Source organism: Cervus canadensis, chromosome 13 (genome assembly GCF_019320065.1).
Source record: "Cervus canadensis isolate Bull #8, Minnesota chromosome 13, ASM1932006v1, whole genome shotgun sequence".
NCBI lineage: Eukaryota > Metazoa > Chordata > Mammalia > Artiodactyla > Cervidae > Cervus > Cervus canadensis.
In genome coordinates this window covers 36,578,247-36,599,737 of record NC_057398.1, presented here as the reverse complement: position 1 = coordinate 36,599,737, position 21,491 = coordinate 36,578,247, and the positions used below count along the sequence as shown (strand labels likewise).

General features: G+C 48.1%; 1 protein-coding gene across 1 annotated transcript in view; it reads right to left on the bottom strand.

The window, feature by feature from the left end:
- The window catches only part of PEX14 (peroxisomal biogenesis factor 14), a 138,470-nt gene that overhangs the window by 6,876 nt on the left and 110,103 nt on the right, over positions 1-21,491 (bottom strand). The window contains exons 5-7 of the mRNA XM_043484928.1: positions 6,042-6,127; positions 2,797-2,899; positions 1,528-1,625 (exon numbers count right to left, since the gene is read on the bottom strand). Of these exons, the coding sequence (XP_043340863.1) occupies positions 1,528-1,625; positions 2,797-2,899; positions 6,042-6,127 (287 nt within the window). The remainder of the gene's footprint in view (positions 1-1,527; positions 1,626-2,796; positions 2,900-6,041; positions 6,128-21,491) is intronic.

The window sequence follows — 21,491 nt, the reverse complement described above, 5'->3', positions numbered from 1 at the left end:
GCCAGGATTTAGAAATAAAATCTGACATCTGGGGCTTTTTAGCCAGTCTCTTTAAAAAAAAACAGTTGTAGAAAACTCCCAGCCTTCGGTTTTATGTAGGTTTTTTAATTACTTAACGCTCTTCTTTTTAATTTTTTACAGTGCTGCAGTAGGAGTTTGGAAGCCAGATATAAAAACTTACATTACAGCTGAGAAAACACAGCTCTAAGTCTCTGGTTTATGGGGTAACCGAAGTCACACACAGTGAGCCTGGCTTCAGTGGAGAGAATGAGAGGGGCTAGGGGTGGGGGGACATCAAGGAAACAAGCCCAAGAAACACCCAGGGGCAGCTCTCAACCACCAACGCCATCCTGGGGCCCCCTCCCCTCTAAAAAGCAACATGTGGTCTTAATCTCAATGCTTAGGGTCTGAAAACAGTTTTCCAATTTCCGGAATGGCTTCTGGCCACTGGCAGGCCGCCGCTCCCAAAGATAATGGAGCAGAGTGGGGCACGGGCTGTCAGCCCCTCCCTGGCTGCTTTATGGACTGCCGCCCACGGGGAGGGTGTGAGGTGGCTGGCAGTGGCCACTGGTAACCATGCCCACGTGCAGAGGTGGCACCTCCATGGGTGGGGCACCCCACAAGGGGGTTCCCAGGCACCCATTTCTCAGGAGCACAGGGACCTCGAGCGGTATGCTCAGGTGGGGCTCTCCTGCAGGAAGCCACCTCTCTTTCCTTGGGGTCAGAGTTGCATGGAAGCAGCCAGAAAGCTACACGGGAGGTGGGGGTGGAGTGGGGAGGGCAGCGGACGCTGTGGAACACTGTCTCCTGGGCCAGGCTGTGTCAGGAACACCATGTCACACATGCACAGAGCCCAGACCAAGAAGCTGTGATCCTGGGAGCTGACAGTAGCCAGGCACTGTTCCCAGCAGGTGCACACAATGAGGGAGCTAGGGTTACAGCTCCATTTTACAGACACAGAAACTGAGAATCAGAGATGGCAAGTGACTTGTCTGTGGTGACACAGCAAGCACATGCCACAGAGCTTTAACCTGGGCAGTCTGATCCCAGGATCTGATATTGCCATGGGTGCTCCAGATGTGGGAAGTGAGGCAATGAACCCACCTCGGTCATCCTAGGTGGGTCTGCATCTTTCAGGGGTTACCGGACCCCAAGAACAAGGTTTAGAGAACTCGCCAACAGCCACATTTTAGCCCAGGGCCTGGGCACCCTTCTCCCACCCTGTTCCCCAGAACTATTCTTGGCAACGCTGGGGCCTGTGACCTAACTTGTAGGTGGAGACCATCCCGTGTCTACGCCAGCTACCACCAGAGCTGTAGTATGTGCTGCCATGGTCAGGGGTGTGGGCCTCAGAGACAGAAAGGACAGCCCTTGTTACTGAATGCCACATCGCCTGCCTGGTGACCGCCTCCTTTCTCCACAAGGGCAGTGTAACCGGCATCAGAAGAGGGCATCAGATGCGCAGTGAACTGGGCACAAGGATAAGCAAGAAGAGCCTGAAGGGGCTGGAGGGTCAGGGACAAGTACCTTGGCTGTGGCCAGTTCATGGGCCAACTCCTGGACTTTTTGCTGCTGCTGAATCAGCAGCTCCTGGACTGAGGCGAGGGTCATCTGTAACTGAGTCACTGGGAGGAGAGAGCAGGCGCATCTCTGTTAATGGTACATGAAGATTCCCCCTTCGTCCACACACCTATGAGCCGCTGCCTCTAATTTATCTGCAAACATCCCCCCGCCCTCCAGCAATCCATATAATTCATCTGCACTCTGGGTAATCTACCTGCACTGTATCTAACCTCTAGTATTTCTACTTTATCTTTCTATTGTGCAGTTGTCCATGGTCAACAGTATATCCGTCCAAAACCTCTCCCCTCTAATTATATCTGTTTATGATTTGCTTGGCTCTTCCAACCTCGGGACTGCCTGCCTCCCTCATCTCCTGGGCCTCACTGTGTCCTTGTAAAACTCAAGGCAGAGTCTTCGATCCTTGGAGACACACAGCTCAGGTCCACAGCATACAGAAGTGGTTAAAAACCGCCAATCTCGTTAATCTCGTTTCCATATGGCTCCCTCCTGCCCTCCCCCCGCAACCCTGAGGCTGCTGGAGCGCCCTGTCCAGGGTCAGTCTCGAGGAGACTCACCAGCAGGGTCTGGGCCCTGGAGGGCTTCCGGGGGCTACACAGACATGCCCCTGAAGGGCAGACTCCGGTCTGGGACAGGCGGCTCTCTCTGTGCCCAAGTTTTTAGATTCTGAGCCTCCATCTAGTAAACAAGCTTATATAGGAGGAAAAACCACCCCTGGAGCGACAGGTCCCAGCTAATCTGGGCCACCAATGGGGCACCGGGTAATGAACGCGGGCCCCGTGGAGTCGATGACAGAGGAGGTGGCCGGGGTCCCTGGAGCCGCAGTAATTACAGCCTCTCTTGACCCTGCATGGGATTCTTAGAGAGAAGGGGGAAAATTGCTGAAAACCCCCCTGAAAACCTCATGGAAGCAGAAATTAAAAATGAACTTTACAGCCTTTAGAAAGGCTGTCATTTTATTCCCCTTATTAATATTCTGAGGTTGGGAGCCTTTCCGTAAAAACATAATTAATTGAGGCCGCGCCGACAGTAAACAAGCAATTTCAAATTAAACCGAAATGACGGCGGCTTCATTTGCAAATGTGAACAGATTCTCAGAGCAGATAAATGAAGTCACCACATAAAGTGGAGACGGAGGGGAGAGGGGAGGGGGCAGAGAAGGGGCTGCTCGGAGAAGGCTTTGAGGGGTGACTTGATGGAGTCATTAATCTTTACCTGTCTGGGCCACGCTGCCACTCAGCTCCGACAGACTCGCCTCCATCCGCTCCAGCTGCTTCCGGTCCTCCCGGCCACCCGTGATGAGAGGGAGCAGGTACTTCTGCAGGGAGTGGGGGATGCGTGAGGGATGGGTATGTACCTGGGGTGACTCCCCAACCAGCTCTTCAATTCCACCTGGCAACTTCCTCTCTGTCACCCCTGGGCCTTGGAAACCCTAGGCCAACGCCGTAAGTGAACAAGACATCCGAAAGTTAGGAGGCTGCGAGTAGAACCATGTGAAAACTCCTGAGTCGGGACCAAAAGGAGGGAACGGGGACACAAAAAAATCAATCTGACCGACTGCGATGGAGTACTTTCGGGTTCTTTCAGTTTTTTAAATGGTGCTATATATAGAGAGTTTCTGTGACCAAGAATACTCAGAATTCTACTTTAGAAGTTGTATGATAAAACTGTAGAAGGTTATACAGGAAAGTGGTACCACTGGTGGCTTCCAGGGAGGAGCGGGAAGGAAGTTCGCGGTACATTTTTCTGAACCTTTCATATCCTGTACCAAGGGAACGAATTATCCATTCAGAAAGAAGCAAGTAAAATTTAGAAATCATTGAAGAAACAAAATCAAAACCCACAGTAGATCTGCAGGGCCTCTGGCTCTTTCACTAGGAGCAGGTAATGTGTGGGTATTCCGAAGCCGTCTAAGGCGGTCACACCCAGTCTTTCCTAAAAGTCTTATATGCTGTGAACAGGCTTCCTTCAGGTAAGAGTTAAATGCAGCCATATTCTCCCAGAATTGAGACACTGGGCAGAGGGGGAGGAAGGGGCAGAAGTGGGAGAAACTGACCATGAGGGCAAAAGGAAGTGGGTGCTGCGGAGCAAACCAAACAAGGGGCCCAGGACGTGGGGGTCCCAGACGAGGCGAGGATGGGAGTCCTGGAACATTCAGGAAGAAGGCAGGTGGGGTGCAGCCGCTGACTGGCGGCCAGCTCGGAGGTATCCAGGGTGGAGGTGGACAGCAAGCTACCCACTGGGATTGCTGGATGAAAGAATCCAGGCTCCAAACTCCACAATCTCAGTACTCGGCGCCCACCCATCTCAGGGGCCTGAAACCAGTCGCCAGGCTTACTGGGGCAGTACCAGGGGTGCCCAGTGTGGGCCTGGCAGAGGTGGTAACTGGCAAGTATGACCAAAGGAGACTTTGGTTCTCATTCCATTTGAGGCGCAGACAGGAAAAGACAGCAACTACTCCATTAAGGCTTCTGTATTGGGGGAGGGAAATGGGGTCTCTCACAGGGGTTTGTGGGAGAGCTCATTTCAAGAGCAACTCCTGAGTGAAGACCACTGTTTAGGACACGTAGGGAAGCACTTCCTATTTCACAAAGTGTTTTCCAACCACTGTGTGAGTTTATTACCCACAACTTAGATGAAACTCATCAAACATAGCCTTACGTTCCAGGTTGGAAATTTCCTAAGTATGAAAGTCAAGAAATTCTATACATGTAATGGACTAAAAACTCCATTTCTAAGATCAAAAATTCCAAGGAAAGGAACACATTCCCAGCCTGAATCTTCAGGTATTTATAAAATGAGAGCTTACCTCTCTTTTTGCTTTTTAATTTAGCAGGCATTTTTAAAATTCTCGTGTCATCATGGTGACTGATCTTTTCACTCTCTTCTTTCTTAAAGCAGAGACTAAAGATCAGAGCTTGGTGGAAACAACTGATGCTATCTCTGCTCAGCTCCAAGGAGAGCTACGCCTTCTCTTTCCACCAGATCACAGGCTGCCCGAGGGCAGCCACGTGACTAGGTAGGTCCTGCTCAGCAGAGCCTGGACAGGAATGGAGAGTTCTGTCTCAGCCTTTTCTCCTTCCTAGTGACTGCACTTAGGGACTGGAGACGACAGGCTTTGAGCACACAGGGAGAGCAGACGCACGGTGTCAGAGGGAGCAGTCCTGGGACCCACCACATCCTGCTTCCCGATTTCTAAGGTGGAAACTTCCAACTTCAAGAATAAATGTTACACTGAAAAGATCAACTTCACTTCAGTCAAAAATTAAGAGTCCCAGGAAGCAATGTGAAAACATGTTCCATGTGCTAAAAGTTACAACATGAGGGAATCCCCTTGGTGTCCACTGGTTAGGACTCCAAGCTTCCATACAGGAGGCACAGGTTTGATCCCTGGTCGGGAAACTAAGACCTCACTAGATGCGTGGAACAGCCAAACAAAGTTATGGAATGAGTCTGGATATTCATTCAGTCTTTTTTTTCTTCAGACTTTTTATTTTATATTGGGAGTATAGCCAATAGTTCAGATTCTTTTCTTTTCAAATTTCCAAACGAGGGATGGAGTTGCAGGTGGGCTCAGAAAGAAAGGAACCTCTCTCTGCAGCACCGGCAGAGGTTAAGTCCTTCAGCCACCAGTTTACCTTCTGTCTCTATTTTACCTACCCTGGCTCTGTATCTTCTAAAAAACACTCGCGTGCTTCAAATCAAAGTCAGTACGTGGTCACTATTGTCTGATCAGGATCTGGTGTCAAGGAAGTAAATGTTACTTCACGCCTGCGGCTCTGCTGGAAGCAGTGAACTCTGGGGCCCTGAGGGCTGACTACGAAGACTGTGGAAAAACCCTAGATTTACATGGAAGCCAACAAAATATACAGGAGGAAAAAGTAGTAAATATGATCACACTGAGTTTCTCAAAGCTGGTGTTAAATACTCAGGTGAAACAAGAGGGTACAGAGCACCTGCTACATGCTGGGAACACAGTCCTTTCCACAGGAGCCCCGCTGCTGTGAGCATCACCACAGCCTCTTGAGGTAGATCCTACTGTCCCGTTTTATAGGTGAGCCCGCTGAGCCTGCAGTCACACAGCTGCCGAGTGGCCGGGCCAGGATGTGACACTGGCAGCAAGGCTCCAGCCTCTGTGGTCTTAACTGCACATTGTTCTGTCTCTTAAGAGGGTCCAGCCTGCTCAGAGCATGCTGGGCAACATCCTCAGTACTTGACATGGCTCTGCGTCATGGGCCCTGTCACCCTGTGCAGCAGGCAGGGACTTGGAGGAGAGATTCTGTAGGTGAGGCGGGTCTGAAGGCCCTGAGCACACCCACCTGGGTGGGGGCAGGACCAGGATTTGACCCAGACGCCCCTCTAAAGAGCACGTTCATCTGGGCACTCAGCCTCTACGTGCAGGCCCACTGATGTCCCCACGCTCAGGGCAGCACCAAGGGGGTGCAGGGAGGGCGGCTTACCTTGTAGAGCTGGTGAAAGCCAAACGCGATCCCTGCCATGATGATGGCCAAGGCGCTGTAGTCTCTCCACCGGGAGCCCGCAGGGCCTGGGGTCAGGAGAAAAGCTGGGGTCAGGAGGAAAGGCCCTGGCATCCCCCGGGGGCAGAGAGCGCGTGGACTCAGGCTCCTTGTCTCAGTTGGGGAGTGTCTCATGCTCAGGTGGGGGGTGAGCATCAGAATGGGGCTCGGCTGTCTCCCTCCTCCTCCTGGGCCTCCAGACTGTGCTGTGCCTGCCGTGGGGTGCTGTCTCAAGGGACTGAGGCGGGGGTAGGGGGAGAACGGCAGAGGCAATCTAAAGACCTGGGCATAGGCTCCACGCTTGAGGAATAAAGGATCCAGTGAGGGTGCCGTAGCACCTGGCTTGTGCACGCACACACGTCCACACGCTTCCTATATGAGCTGGGAGCCACCTGAGGGTCGGGGCCAGAGGCTGTGTCACTGCCTGTTCGGCTTTATGAAGCTCCAACAGTGTACACGGTGGTGCTGAGGGCACAGGGGGCAGTGGTGGCCAGACTGCTGTCTTGCTCTGTTCTGCTCTCACTCAAGTGCACCTGGGGAGACGGGCAGCCCACACACAGCTCAATGAGGTGATGCCAGAGAGGGACCGAGCACTCAGACAGGACACGGTGAGAGGGGGATGGCGGGGCCTCAGTGGAGGACAATGCCGAGACCTGTGGGGTCTCAGGGCACAGTGCTCCAGGCGGGAGACTAGGAAGTGCAAGGGCTGGGGTTGACCTGTGCTTAAGCAGACGGGGGAGCCCCTGGGCCTTCCCAAGGAGGGGGCATTGCAGGCCAAGAGACAGAGAGACCAGAGAGGGGATGGGCGTCGTGGTGAGGGGAAAGGTGGGAAAGGCCGGGCCTGGAAGAGAATGCACGCGAGGAACCCAGCCGTCGCTTCACAAGCAGCGGGGTTGCTGATGGCTCTGAATCAGGGAGTAACGTGGTTGGCTCTGTGCTTTGGAAGAACGACATGGGGAGCACCGTGGACAGCTACGGGGGGTGGGGGCTGTGGAGGCGAGAAAGCAGGAAGAGACTACCACCAGGGCCACCAAAGGCAAGTGGGACAGGCCCAGGATGGAAGGTCTTAGGGATCTGGACATGGGCAGCTGGTCTACACAGGAACGGGCCCTTCAGCACAAAGCCCCTCCAACCCCTGAGTGAAATCCTAGCTCCAAAGTGGGGAGGAGAGTTTTCTACTCCACAACTTCCCCATGAACTGCTCACGATGTGTTTTCAGGACCATAATCTGATCTGACACCTGGCGACTCTGGGAGGTGCACAGGAAAGCACGAGCTCCACCTGGAACGTCCAATGGAGCGGCCACATCCAGGCTGCCCAGCGGCCGTCTCTCAAGGGACCAGTCATGGGGGTATGGGGGGGGCAAGGGCCACTTTCTCCAGAACCGTCAAGTGGTGCAGGACACCTTCAGTCTGTGGACTCAACCTCGGCACCAGGGAACGTGACTCAAGGTGTGCACCCAAGGCGTGTGCACATGACAAGGACCTGAGACTGGGAGGGGAGCCTGGGAGAGGCAGGGGAGGACAAGCCACCACACTCGCGGGAACTCACATGTGGCCAGGCCCGGCTGAAGGCCTTGTCTCCCCACAGACGGACACCTGTGGCTGCAGCCATCCCCTCCCTCCCCTGGGCCTGCAGGTACTGGCCACGTCCTGGCGCTTCACAACTGAAGGAGAGCAGGAGGCAGTGGTTCTGAAAGTCCCTGCTGGATGTGGGCACGTGGGGAGGAGAGGCTGCTGGCACCTGGTCTGGCTGGGGACCCAAGAGGCAAAGACCTCCATTGGGAATGAGGGAGATGCTCCCCGCTCCCTGAGCTGCTGAGAGGGGCTCTCAGGAGATGGAGACAGAGACAACAGTGATGGAGGAGGCTGGAAGAGTCTCTTCTTGCCCTACCCCCACCCCCCACCCGCCTGTGGATTCCACTTGAGTTTCTCAATGTGGCCCAACCCCAAAGTCTCCTGCACAGACTGCGATCAACTCCCTTCTCTGGTTTACAGTTTCTGAATAGGTAACACATGCACATGGTCTGGGCTTCCCAGGTGGTCAGTGGTAAAGAATCCGCTTGCCAATGCCAGAGAAGCAAGAGACTCGGGTTCGATCCCTGGCTCGGGAAGAACCCCTTTCGGAGGAAATGGCAACCCATTCCAGTATTCTTGCTGGAGAATCCCATGGACAGAGGAGCCTGGTGAGCTGTAGTCCATGGGGTCACAAAGAATCGGATACGACTAAGCACTCACACACATACACACGCATGTGGTCTAAACATCATGCAGCACACGTCAGTCTACTGCAAAGAGGCTTCCTCCACCACCACGAACCTCTGTGCTCATAGTGTCGTCTTTATCCAGCCAAGAATTCTTATGCAAACATGAGGCAACACGTACAGGCATTATTTTCCCTCCCTTTTCCCCACCTCTCATTCTTCTTTTTGGCTAAAGCTGCATAATATTCCATTAAACAAACTCCCTGCAGATGGACATTTAGATGATTTCTAGTCTCTTCCTGTTTCACACAAAGCTGCCATCAGTAAGCGTGTACACACAGCCTCTCACATCCATGTAAAAGGCCATCTGCAAATGTGAACTCCTGGCAGGCTGGGTCAGAGGTACATGTACCAGCAGTTGTGAGACAGCTTGCCAAACTGTGCTCCCTGGGGTTTGAACCAGTTCATTCACAGCCACCCCAATGTAATGGGTTAATCACACACACAGATTTCTGCTAATACTAGAGCCAAAAAAAAAAAAAAAACCTTCGCTCTAGCTTTAATTTGCATTTATCTTATTACAAGTGAGGAGTGAGCATCTTTTCATCTGCATCTCCATTTTGGTAACTATATGCTCCCTACTTTTCTACTCCATTTCTTTATTAATTTCCTTCATCAATTCATGGAACCTTCTTATACAACAAGGAAATGAGCCCTTTGTCTATGACAGAAGTTGTCAAAATTTTTCCTAGTATATTTTTCTTTTGACTCTGCTTCTGGTCTGCCTTTGTGGCATGCACTGTTTTCCTGTTTACATAAACTTATCCATCTACTCTTTTATGGACTCAGGGGTTTGGGTCATGGTGAGCCAGGGCTCTCCCCTCCCCTCCAGGGTTGAGCAGGGACACTCAGGACCACGTCTACATACATACTGGCCCCAGAAGGGCGCCCTCCTACTCTGACCTGCACAGAACACCCTCCTCTGATGTGGAGCGACTCAGATAGGCCACAACTGCTCGTGAAATGGAAAACTCTTGAGATCATCATGGCAGACCTTTCATCATGACCTTGAGAAGCTCCGAGTTCCATGCAGGCACCTGTCTCATCCCAGCCTGCTCTGTTCTGGGTGTCTTGGTTGCAAAATCCAGTGCAAGCTCGTTTTTAGGAGGAAATAGTGAGACAGAGTAACCGTGGCACTTTTCAAAAGAGTCACTGTTCCGTGGGGCTTCAATCCACCCCCAGAACAGTCCCTCAGTGCTGCCCGAACCCCAGAGAATGCATTCCAAGTGGGCACACGTCTATCCCCAGAACGTTGTATCCCCAGTGGTTTCTTAAATGCCCACTAAACATCTTATAAGAACACAGCTGCAACTGGGCTGAGCACTGGACCAGAACCCCAAGTTTGCAGCATCCTTCTTCTTTCCTGCAAACACTCAGGGCATGCCTCTCATTCCAGGTACTGGAGCCTAGGCTGAGCAGACGCTGGCAGGTCAGGGGTCTGAGAATGAGGACCCCTCCTACAGCTGCTCCCCCTTCCGCAGAGTGCGACCTCCTGGAGCACAGGAGACACCTGTGGCTCCCTGCCGGCCGCACCTTCACCCCCTCGCTGCTCCTTGTTTCTGCCGTGCTCGCGTTAAGAACATTTTATTGCCCCCTGGTTTTCATTATTAATGAAAAGGGACCAGAATGATCTTTCCTAAAGTTCAGAGAGTCTATAAAGACAAGAAGCTGAAATGCCATTTTACTCGTTTTGGAGATGTGTGATACAATCCTGTCTTGTGGCAAAATGAAAAAAGAGGAAAACTAAGGAGGAGATAACTCTTCTTCCGCTGCACATCTTTCAAAGGGTACAGACCAGGGTAGGGAGAAGACACATAGCGTGACGCTACACTGGCTCGCACCCCCCGCCATGACCACCTGGAGCCCTCGTGCTGCCCACCCTGGGGCCAATCGTTCCCAAGCCCAGTGTGAACCCCCAGCGAGGGAGCACAGGGCACCTGGGAGCTACATACAGCTTTTTGTCACTATGTTCCCGAATGTCCAGAAAATACAGTCAAGGGCAGAACACAGGGCCAGTTGCTCGTCTGCTCCAGCTCAGAAGTAAGAGAAGTGGAATGAACGAGCTCTTACAACAGCTTCAGCGCCTCCAGGCTGACACGATGCCCACCTACACACAAGGCAGACCCCGGCCAAGCAGGCAAGGAGCTTCCACACCACCCACCAGATGAGTCTCCCGAAGGACAGCTTTCTCTTCTTTGCAAGTGCAGGCCATTTGACTGAAGGTGGAGAGCTTTGCCACATTTAAAGAACCCAGGGACAATGGTATTTTTACTATCATTCAGATTCCAATCGTCTCCAGCATTCGCCCAATAGGCGAGACCTGCCAGCTTGCCCAGGAGGCCCAAGGCTTTACCATCACCTCACAGGCTGGCCTCTGCCGGGGATGAAGACAGTCGATGGTGGAGCATCTTTCATCCTGCACAACTGAGCATTTCCGGGACCACCTTCATGTCTGAGGCTGCAACAAGGTCAGAGGTTGAGCTCTTTGAAACTCAATGCCTTCCTACCCTCCCAAGGACTCCATCAACTGGCCTGAACTCAGACAGTGTCCCCGGGGCCTGCCTGCCCAGAGGCTCGGGTTGTGGGTGAATCCATAGCGTATGGCAGCTGGGTCAGGGGCAGGAGGGCTGCACCCCAAGCTCCCTAACCCTTCACTGAATACCACCTAAGCCAACGTTACTCAGCTCCTTTAGCTATATCTCAATCTACCAAGAGATTGTCACCTGCAGGTGAGAACAGACATCATCAAATAAGAACACATGCAGGGCAGGAATCACGCGCCCAACACAGCAATGTTGAGCTTGAAACCACTAAGCCAGAGACCCACGGACACCACAGAAATCCCACGATCCAGTGAAGGGGCATCAACAAAAGAGAGCTGAAAGCTGTCATGAAACTATCTTGCTGAGACAATCTGTATCCAGGGCTGTGCTGGCTGACAACATGGAGACGCTATCTATCAAGTCCCCGGGGAGGCTGGTGGCCTGAGCACAGGGCTGGGCAGTGGCAGGCACTGGGCAAGTCTAGCTGTGGTCCCCACCCCCAACGCATGGCTCACCAAGGCTGCAGCCACGACTACACAGTGGTGGATCTAGCTTCTTAAATCATCCCATCAGTTCTGTTCACAAGGCACCCTGAAAATTAAATGATAAGACAGGCTCATCCACAGCGAGGTCCTGGAATAAAGCCAGTCCGCCAAATCAGTGCTTGTTACAGCAAAGGACTGGCAGGCTAAAGGCACAGGGAGACTGATGACCAGCTGAACGGCACCACAGGCTGAACTGAGGACGGCTGGCAGTGGCCAGAAAGACAAACCAGCCCAGAGCACAGAGACGAGAAACGGAGCAGCTCGGCTCCGAACAAAAGCACCCAGGCCGCCTGGAAAGCTGAGGGCGCTACAGCAGCTCAAGAGCAGTCACACCTGGAAATCCAAGGCCTGTCTTCGCATGAATATCCTGTGAAAGACGATCTTTCCCACTTCTCATGGGCTGCTACACTATCAGCAGTGTCATCTTTAGGCAGGAAGGACACTGAGAGGCATATCCGCAACCTCACCCACAGATTAAAAAATATGAGCTCTAATTAAACGGTAAGAATTTAGAAGAGTCCAGAAACAGACTCACACTTGAATGGTAAACTGATTTTTGACACAGAAGCCAAGGTAGTTCTATGGGAAAAGAATAATCTCACAACAATTGTGCTGGGACAACTGGATATCCATAGGAGGGGTAAAAATGAACCTTACGCCATACATAAAAGTTAACTCAAAATAGATCATGTACCTAAACCAAAAAGCAAAAACTATAGTGCTTCAGTAAGAAAAGAGAAGAAAATTTTCGCAACCTTGGGGTAGACAAAGATATCTTAAATACAAAAACCATGAACCATAAAGAAAAAAAAAAAAGATAAAATGGACATCATAAAAATTTTAAACTTTTGGGGACTTCCTTGGCATCAAGTGGTTCATACTCTGCATTTCTGCTGCAGGGGGCAGGGGTTCGAGCCCTGGTCTGAGAACTAAGATCCAGTATGCCACACGGTGTGGCCAAAAATTAAAAAAAAAAGAAAAATTAACTTTTGCTTTTCAAAAAGCCCTATCAAGAATATATCTCTGTAGGCTGGAAGAAAACATCTGCAAAACATATATCTGATCAAGGACCTGTAACTAAAATATACAAAGAGCTTTTGCAACTGAATAATAAAAAAGACAAACAAGGTGGTTTTTTAAAAAAAAGACTGGGCAGTAGATTGGAATAGACACTTCACAAAAGAGACATGAATGGCCATTAAGCACATGACAATATGCCTGACATCATCAGTCATTAGAGAAACACAAAATTATAATGAGATTCTATTACCTAAATGTTAGAATGGTTAAACTTAAAAAACTGAGAATACCAAGTGTTGACAAGAATGTGGAACTACTGAAATTCTCACACCTTGCTGATGGGAATGGAAAATAGCACAACCACTTTGGAAAATAGTTTTAACAATATCGTACAAACTTAAATATACACCCAACATGTGACTAAGGCATTCCACCCCTAGGTATTTACTTAAAAGAAAGGAAATATCTGTGCACACAGAGTCTTCTTACACGTGAATGTCATGAAAGCATTATTCATAATAGCCCTAAACGGGCAACAATCCAAACAGGCATCAACAGTCAATGGATAAACAAGTTGTGAAAAAACCATACAGCAGAGTCATAGGAATTAGCAAACCCTGGCGACCTTGCCAAGTCCCATCGTGCTTTTGTTCAGCTGTGAGTTCAGAACAGTTTTCATACTTTTAAAGGATGAGGGGGGAATGGTATATGTGACAGAAAGATGTAGCTCACAGAACCTAAAACATTCATTACCTGGATCAATCTCAAAAGTGTTATGTTACGACACAAAAGACTGTGCTGTACGAGCCCATCTAAATGAAATTTTAGTGTTTAGTTATAGTTTCACACAAAACTTGGTGTCGGTTACATGAGTTAATTGAGTTATGATATGTACAACTCATCAAACTGTACACTTGAAAAGGACTAATTATGTTGTGTATAAATTATACTTCAAAAAAGCTGATTGGAAAAAAAAATTAAGAATACAGAAACATAAGACTGCCGTCTGACCAAGCAATCGTACTCCTAGATGGTCACCCAGGGGGAATGAGAATGGACGTCCACACACGTCCTCAGCATCTTGAGTCCTGTAGCCAAAATTGGAAACAGCCTAAACGCCCACCAACTGGTGAACTGATGGACAAAATGTGGTCCAGCTGTACAACGGAATACTGTTTAGAAACAGGAAGGATGGAAACAGTGCTACATACTATCACATGGAGAATCTCAAAAATATGCCAGCTGAAAGCAGACGCATACAAGGTATCACATTCTGTTTGATTCTGTTTACCTGACATAGTCAGCAAAGGTAAACTTACAGTGGTGGCAAGTAGGTGAGTGGTCACCTACTTTCAGTGGGGCTGAAGGTGAGAGTAACAGTAAGTGGGCACAAAGGAGCTCATCTGGGGGACGAAAGTGCTCTAAAACTGGTATATATTTCTTCGTAAAGTTCCTAAAATCACTGAACTGGACACTTGAAATGGGTGAGTTTAATAATATGTAAAATATACCTCAACAACTTAGAAAATTTTAAGTAAGGCTATAAGCGGATGGATATATAAACAACTGCATTTTGATAAAGGGACACATAACTCAACAGGGACAGGACAATGTTTCTAACCTCTGGTGGTGACACAACATGATAGCCATCAGGAAAACACGAACCTTGACCTTCACATTGCACACACACAAAAATTAACTGAGTGAATCACAATCTCAACAGAAAAGCAAAAACAATGAAACTTCAAGAAAAACACACAGGAGAAAATCTTTCTAACCTTGGGGTAAGCAAAGGCTTCATAGCTAGGGCACAAAAACCATGAATTGTTGGGGGAGAAAAAGATAAATGAATGTCATCAAATCTTAAATTTCTTGTTTTTCAAAAGGCAACGTAAAGCAAAAGCAAAAGAAAAAGCTAGCCACAGACTGGGAGGAAATACTAACCAGGCATATATCTGACAAAGAACTTGAATGCAGAATATACAGGAACTCTTCCAACCCAATAATAAGATAATTTAAAATGGATAAAGACTGAAACAGTCACTTGACCAAAAAAGATATGTAAATGGACAAGCACATAAAAAGATGCTCAACGTTGTTAATCTTCACAGAAATGTAAACTCAAACCACTATGAGTTTCCACTACACACACACGAAAGTTGCTAAAATTAAAAAGACGGAAAATATCAACTGTTAGTGAGGATATGTAATAACTAGGGCTCTTGTACACCACAGATGGGAATGAAAAACAGTACAACCACTTTGAAAAACAGTTTGGCAATTTCTTATAAAGTGAAACTTATACTTAACCTATGACCTAGTAATTCCACTCCCAGACATTTACACAAGAGAAACAAAAACATAGGAAGACTTGTACACAAATGTTTAAAAACAGCTCATAACAACTCAACACTGAAAACAGTCCAAAGCCTAAAGTCCATCAATGGTAAATGGACACACAAACCACAGAGCGCCCTTACCACGGGACACGGCTCTGTGATAAAGGCGGGAATTTCTGATCTGTTCAACAACTTAGATGGATCTCAAATACATGATGCTGAGTGAAAGAAACCAGACATGAGAGAGGACAAATGACATGATTTTCTTCACACAAAACTAGGACAGAGGAGTCTAATGGGCAGCAACAGAAAGCAGACCAGGGGTTCCCCCGGAGTCAGGACAGGATGTGCTGGCTGGGAACAGGTCATGGGGGATCTTCTGGGGTACCAGAAATGCTCCACAAAATGATCATGACAGCCACAGGGGAGTGTACACTTGTCAAAACTCAAATTGTACAACAAAAATGGGTGCATTATTTTATGTAAAACATACCTCACTATGTGTGCTAAGTTGCTTCAGTTGTGACTGCATGGACCAGAGCATGTCAGGCTCCTCTGTCCATGGGATTCTCCAGGTAAAAATACTGGAGTAGGTTGCCATGCCCTCCTCTAGGGGATCTTCCTGACCCGGGGGTCAAACCCATCTCTTATGTCCTCTGCCATTGGCAGGTGGATTCTTTACCACTAGCACCACCTGGGAAGCCCCGTATGTCAATAAAGTTGTCTTTTAAAGTCTGTTCAGAATTTTTTTTTTTTAAAAAGAGCTGTTGTTCAGTCACTCAGTTGTGTCCGACTCTTTGCAACCCCACGGAATGCAGCATGGCAGACTTCCCTGTCCTTCATCATCTCCCAGAGCTTGCTCAAACTCATGTTCATTGAGTCTGTGATGCCATCCAGCCATCTAGTCCTCTGTCGTCCCCTTCTCCTCCTGCCTTCAATCGTTCCCAGCATCATGGTCTTTTCCAATGAGTCAGTTCTTCGCATCAGGCGGACAAAGTATTGGAGCTTCAGCATCAGTCCTTCCAATGAATATTCAGGACTGATTTCCTTAAGGATTGATCTCCTTGTAGACCAAGGGACTCTTAAGAGTCTTCTCCAACACCACAGATCAAAAGCAACGATTCTTCGGCGATTAGCCTTCTTTATGGTCCAACTCTCACACCGATATATGATTACTGGAAAAACCACAGCTTTGACTATACAGACCTTTGTTGGCAAAGTAATATCTCTGCTTTTTAATATATCGTCTAGGTTTGTCTTTGCTTCTCTTCCAAGGAATAAGCATCTTCTAATTTCAAGGCTGCAATCATCATCTGCAGGAATTTTGGAGCCCCCAAAAATAAAGACTCTCACTGCTTCCATTGTTTACTCATCTATTTGCCATGGAGTGATGGGACTGGATGACATGACCTTAGTTTTTTGAATGCTGAGTTTTAAGCCAACTTTTTCACTCTCCTCTTTCACCTTCATCAAGAGGCTCTTTAGTTCCTCTTTGCTTTCCGCCATGAGGATGGTGTTATTTGCATATCTGAGGTTACTGATATTTCTCCCAGCAATCTTGATTCCAGTTTATGCTTCATCCAGCCCAGCATTGTGCATTAGGTACTTTGCATATATAAGCAGGGTGACAATATTACAGCCTTGACATACTCCTTTCCCAATTTGGAACCAGTCCATTGTTCCATGTTTGGTTCTAACTGTTGATTCTTGACCTGCATACAGGTTTCTCAAGAGGCAGGTAAGGTGGTCTGGTATTCCCAATTATTTAAGAATCTTCCACAGTTTGTTGTGATCCACACAGCCAAAGGCTTTAATGTAGTCAATAAAGCAGAAGTAGATGTTTTTCTGGAATTCTCTTGCTTTTTCTATGCTGCATTGGATGTTGGCAATTTGATCTCTGGTTCCTTTGTCTTTTCCAAATCCAGCTTGTACATCTGGAAGTTCTCAGTTCATGTACTGTTGAAGCCAGGTTTAGAGGATTTTGAGCATTACTTTGGTAGCATGTGAGATGAGTGCAATTGTGCGGTAGTTTGAACATTCTTTGGCATTGCCCTTCTTTGGGATTGGAATGAAAACTGACCTTTTCCAGTCCTGTGGCCACTGCTGAGTTTTCCAAATTTGCTGTCATATTGAGTGCGGCACTTTAACAGCATCATCTCTTAGGATTTGAAATAGCTCAGCTGGAATTTCATCACCTCCACTAGCTTTGTTCGTAGTAAAGCTTCCTAAGGCCCACGTGTTTTCACACTCTAGGATGTCTGACTCTAGGTGAGTAGCCACACCATCGTGGTTATGCAAGTCAATGAGATCTTTCCTGTATAGTTCTTCTGTGTATTCTTGCCAACTCTTCTTAATATCTTCTGCTTTTGTTAGGTCCACACCATTTCAGTACTTTATTGTGTCCATCTTTCCATGAAATGCTCCCTTGGTATCTCTAATTCTCTTGAAGAGATCTCTAGTCTTTCTCATTCTATTGTTCTCCTCTATTTCTTGCATTGATCACTTAGGAAGGCTTTCTTATCTCTCCTTGCTATTCTTTGGAACTCTGCATTCAGATGGATATATCTTTCTTTTTCTCCCTTGTCTTTAGCTTCTCTTCCTTTCTCTGCTATTTGTAAGGCCTCCTCAGACAACCATTTCGTCTTTCTTTTTCTTGGGGATGGTTTTGATCTCTGCCTCTGTACAATGTTACAAACTTCTATCCATAGTTCTTCAGGCACTCTATAAGATCTAATCCCTTGAATCTGTTTGTCACTTCCACTGTATAATGTAAGGGATTTGATTTAGGTCACATCTGAATGGCCTAATGGTTTTCCCTACTTTATTCAATTTAAGTCTGAATTTTGCAATAAGGAGTTCATGATCTGAGCCACAGACAGCTCCTGGTCTCTTTTTTGCTGACTGTATAGAGCTTCCCCATCTTCAGCTGCAAAGAATATAATCAACCTGATTTCATATCTACCATCTGGTGACATCCATGAGTAGAGTTGTCTCATGTTGTTAGAAAAGGGTGTTTGCTTTTTAAAAGAGAGAACTAAAGGAAGTCAGCAGTGACTGAAACAATACCCAGCAGGGTGGGCTCTAAGTTCTCTCTCTGCTCAGTGAAGCAGCTGGCATCAAGCGAAGAAGCAAAAGGTGAGAGTTCTAAATCAACTTTTAAAATGTACCCTGTATTATTTGACACCTATAAAAGAATACAACATTTAGATAAGTTATGAAACATGACAGTAAGATTAGCAATCCTAAACCCACCCACTTAATCAGTTAAAACTTTCCAAACACCACAGAAACTAGCCACATCTTCCTCTCCACTCAGAAGTAACCACTATCCTGAACTTAGTATTGATTCCAACTCAACCTTTCTATGGAATATGAACACTGAGAAAATACCCAGCAGGATAAGGACTGCATTTCTCAGCCTTCATGCAGAAAGGCATGGCTCCAAGGTTGACTTCCAGCCAATGGGGACCAGAGGGAAGGTATGTGGGTGACTTCCAGGAAGTGTCCTTAGAAGGTGACTTGCCCTTTTCCTTCCTTCTCCCCATTCTTGCTTGTGGAGAGCAGAGGGGACAGCTGGCACTGCAACAGTCTCACTGGAGTACAAGCTACATGACTGCCAGGTGTGAGCGATGCCAGGGTCCCTGAGGACCACAGAGCCAGTGCAGCAGCCTTGACTGCCTATGTTTACTCAGAGAAAGAGGTTTCTGTTTTGTTTAAACCAAACTTGTTCATTGCAGAATCTTATACAACTAACACAGGCTGCACTGTTAGCACAGCCATGATCCCAGCTACCTCCAGCACCAAACACTCTGTCAGTGGTCTAAGAAATCTAAGGAGAGGATTTCTCCACTCGATAGTTTAAGGTAATGCTGATGGTTTTCAATAACCACACATGGTGTTTACTCAGCACCCACAAGGCACCACACTGAGCATAACACAAAGCAAGGAAAACAGACCGGAGCCGGCCCTTGAAGAGCTGCTACTCTCAGCGAGTCACGGGGACAGAAGAAGAAAAACAGTTTCCTCAAAATTAGAGAAATGCTTCCTCTATCAGCAAACCAGTAACTCTTAATGCAGTATAGAGGGTGAAATCTGTGTGCTAAACTGACAGAGAAATGGGAGAGAGAGAAACAGGAGATTCCTCCCCTTTTATTTCTTGGTGGGAACAGGGAGGCCGTCCACAGCACCTCCATTTACAGTCTCTTCTAGATCCACTTCCACCGCCCCCCACCCCTACTTCTAGATGCTTCCGCAGACCTGTCTCCTCCATAAGGCCTGGCCTGAGACCAGCACCCTGGGGGTTTCCTTTGTTCTTAAATCCCGAAAGCTCTTACCATTCACACCATACAAGATGGCATGGGTTAGCAAGGCCTGTCCTCTACTTCCACAGCTGTCGGGCCCAGAAGACGCAGGAGGCCTCAATGACTGGCTACCTGGGCAGCACACCCGGCCCCCCACCTTAAGTTGAGGGTATCACCCAGCACCTTTCAATTCTCAAGCACATGTCCACCACCATTTATTTATTTAACAAATGTTTCCAGAACACCTGCTAAGTCAGAGCCTCGGGCCATAGATTAAAAACAAAACAAAACCCTCTAAACTCAAGGAACTCATAGCTTAATTGGTTTCAGCCCTGTGTGGTGGCAAGCAGGGGACTAACGGAGGCAAGGGGCGCCCCAGGCCCAGTCGGGATGGAGGCATTTGAAAGGGAGTTACACCTGCCCCATTCAGCACAACCCCAGGGTGTCTTCTCTACTTCCCCATGCAGCACCTGCTCGGATGGTACAAATAATTTTAATATCAGTCTAAGAATTACACGGTCAAAAGGGTAATACAGCCTCATGAATAATTAGACGATGCATCTCCAAGTACGAAGTCCATGTGATTTTGACTGTCCTCCGTCAGGGTGATGACCTGGCTGTCACCTTCTTCTCAGGTCGTCTCTTCTGATACTCCCATCCCATGGTGCAGCCACTCTGACCATCACATGGGTTCACGTCCATGTGGCTTCGCTTTAGCCTGGACGTTCGGGTCCATCCTGTCTAGTCAGGGCAGCCATCGTGCCCCAGGTCCAGTTAGGCCCCTCCCGCTCTCTGAAGTGCCCTTCACCTTGTCCGTCCCACCAGCCTCCCCTGGGCTGACCTCACAGCACTGCTGTGTTCCCCTAATCGCCTTTCCTACTGGACGGGGGGCTGGAGGGAGTGACCAGCCACCCCTCAATCATCCCATCCCCGGGGTCCCACACAACACCTGGCACATAGCGGGCATTCATCAGTAAATGCTTGCTCAGGGACCTAGGACAATCAAGGCTAAGTTTCTGTTACTAAACAGGCCAGAGGGAAAACAGACTGAGAAAGAACACATTTTCTCTCTCAGGAGTTCTAATGAAATGTCAAAGCCTTTCACCAACCTCAGACATTTACATCCTATTTTAAGAAGAGACAATTGAAGCTGTAGGGCAGTCCAAAAAAGCCTAAACTGTTTATCGAAGACAGTAGGTGGGGGCCGGGGCGGGGGGAGGACATTTAAGCCTAAGAAAAATGATTGTCGTATAAAATTCACACTGATCGTGCCTGTATCTCAAAGCTACCTTGATTCTTGTCTCTTCAGGAGGAAAGAAGAAAAGTCTGCTTAGAATGAATGAATCAATCAAGGTTTTATCAGGACTTAACCTTCGGGACTCTGTTAGGCTCTGTGCATAGACACATACACTGACTCCTGCTTTGAAGTTGAACAAAAAGAAACCAAATTGAGAAGAGAGAATGTCAGAGTTCCTCTCGCATCCTGATCTGACTTCTCCTGAGCTCATCCCGACTTTCTTTTAAGCCCTGACAACACTGGTTTATTCTCACACCAGGTGACACCATGCTTCCCCTCCCACCACTTTCACAAAGCCTTCTCCGACTTCTTGAGCCCACATTAATTTTTCTCTTTTCTGTATTCCTGTGGAGTTTCTTGTCTGTATAATTAATTTTGGCATTAAATCACAATGTCTTATGTTATTATCTTTTTCTTAAGAGTTTATCTTATCTCTCTTAGAGAGCCTGTAAGAATCTTAAAGATCATGTTTTGAATCTCTCATGACACTGAACTGAGCTTATAGTTGTTGTTGTTGTTTAGTCCCTCAGTCGTGTCCGACTCTGCGACCCCAGATGCCTCTGTCCATGGGATTTCCCAGGCAAGAATACTGGAGTGGGTTGTCATTTCCTTCTCTAGGGGATCTTTCCCCTCTGGGCTCGAACCTGTGTCTTCTGCACTGCAGGCAGATTCTTTACCACTGAGCCACTGGGAAGCACTTCTCGTCTGTGATCTACTATAAATCTTTCTACTTGTGCCCAGAACCAACTCCACATTCTTTTCCAACTTTCCCAGGAAACATATATTATTATTTCATTTTCCTTGTATATTCAAACTACCCCCCTCTCAAATAGTCTCCCAATGCCTTTTAAATATGCTCAAGAGTCTCACCATAGGTGCTTGATAAACACTGACGACCTGAACTGGTCCCAATCTGGTGGGTCTCCATGTTCTCTTTGCTGACACTGGCATTTGCTAACACCTCAAGGTCAACCACAGATATCAAAAGAGGAACTGAGTGGGACACCTGCCATCAAGCAGGAGGGCAGGCAAGAGGTGATGATCTGTGAGCACTGGGCTCCCAGGGGTGGTCTTGGAAAAGCCAC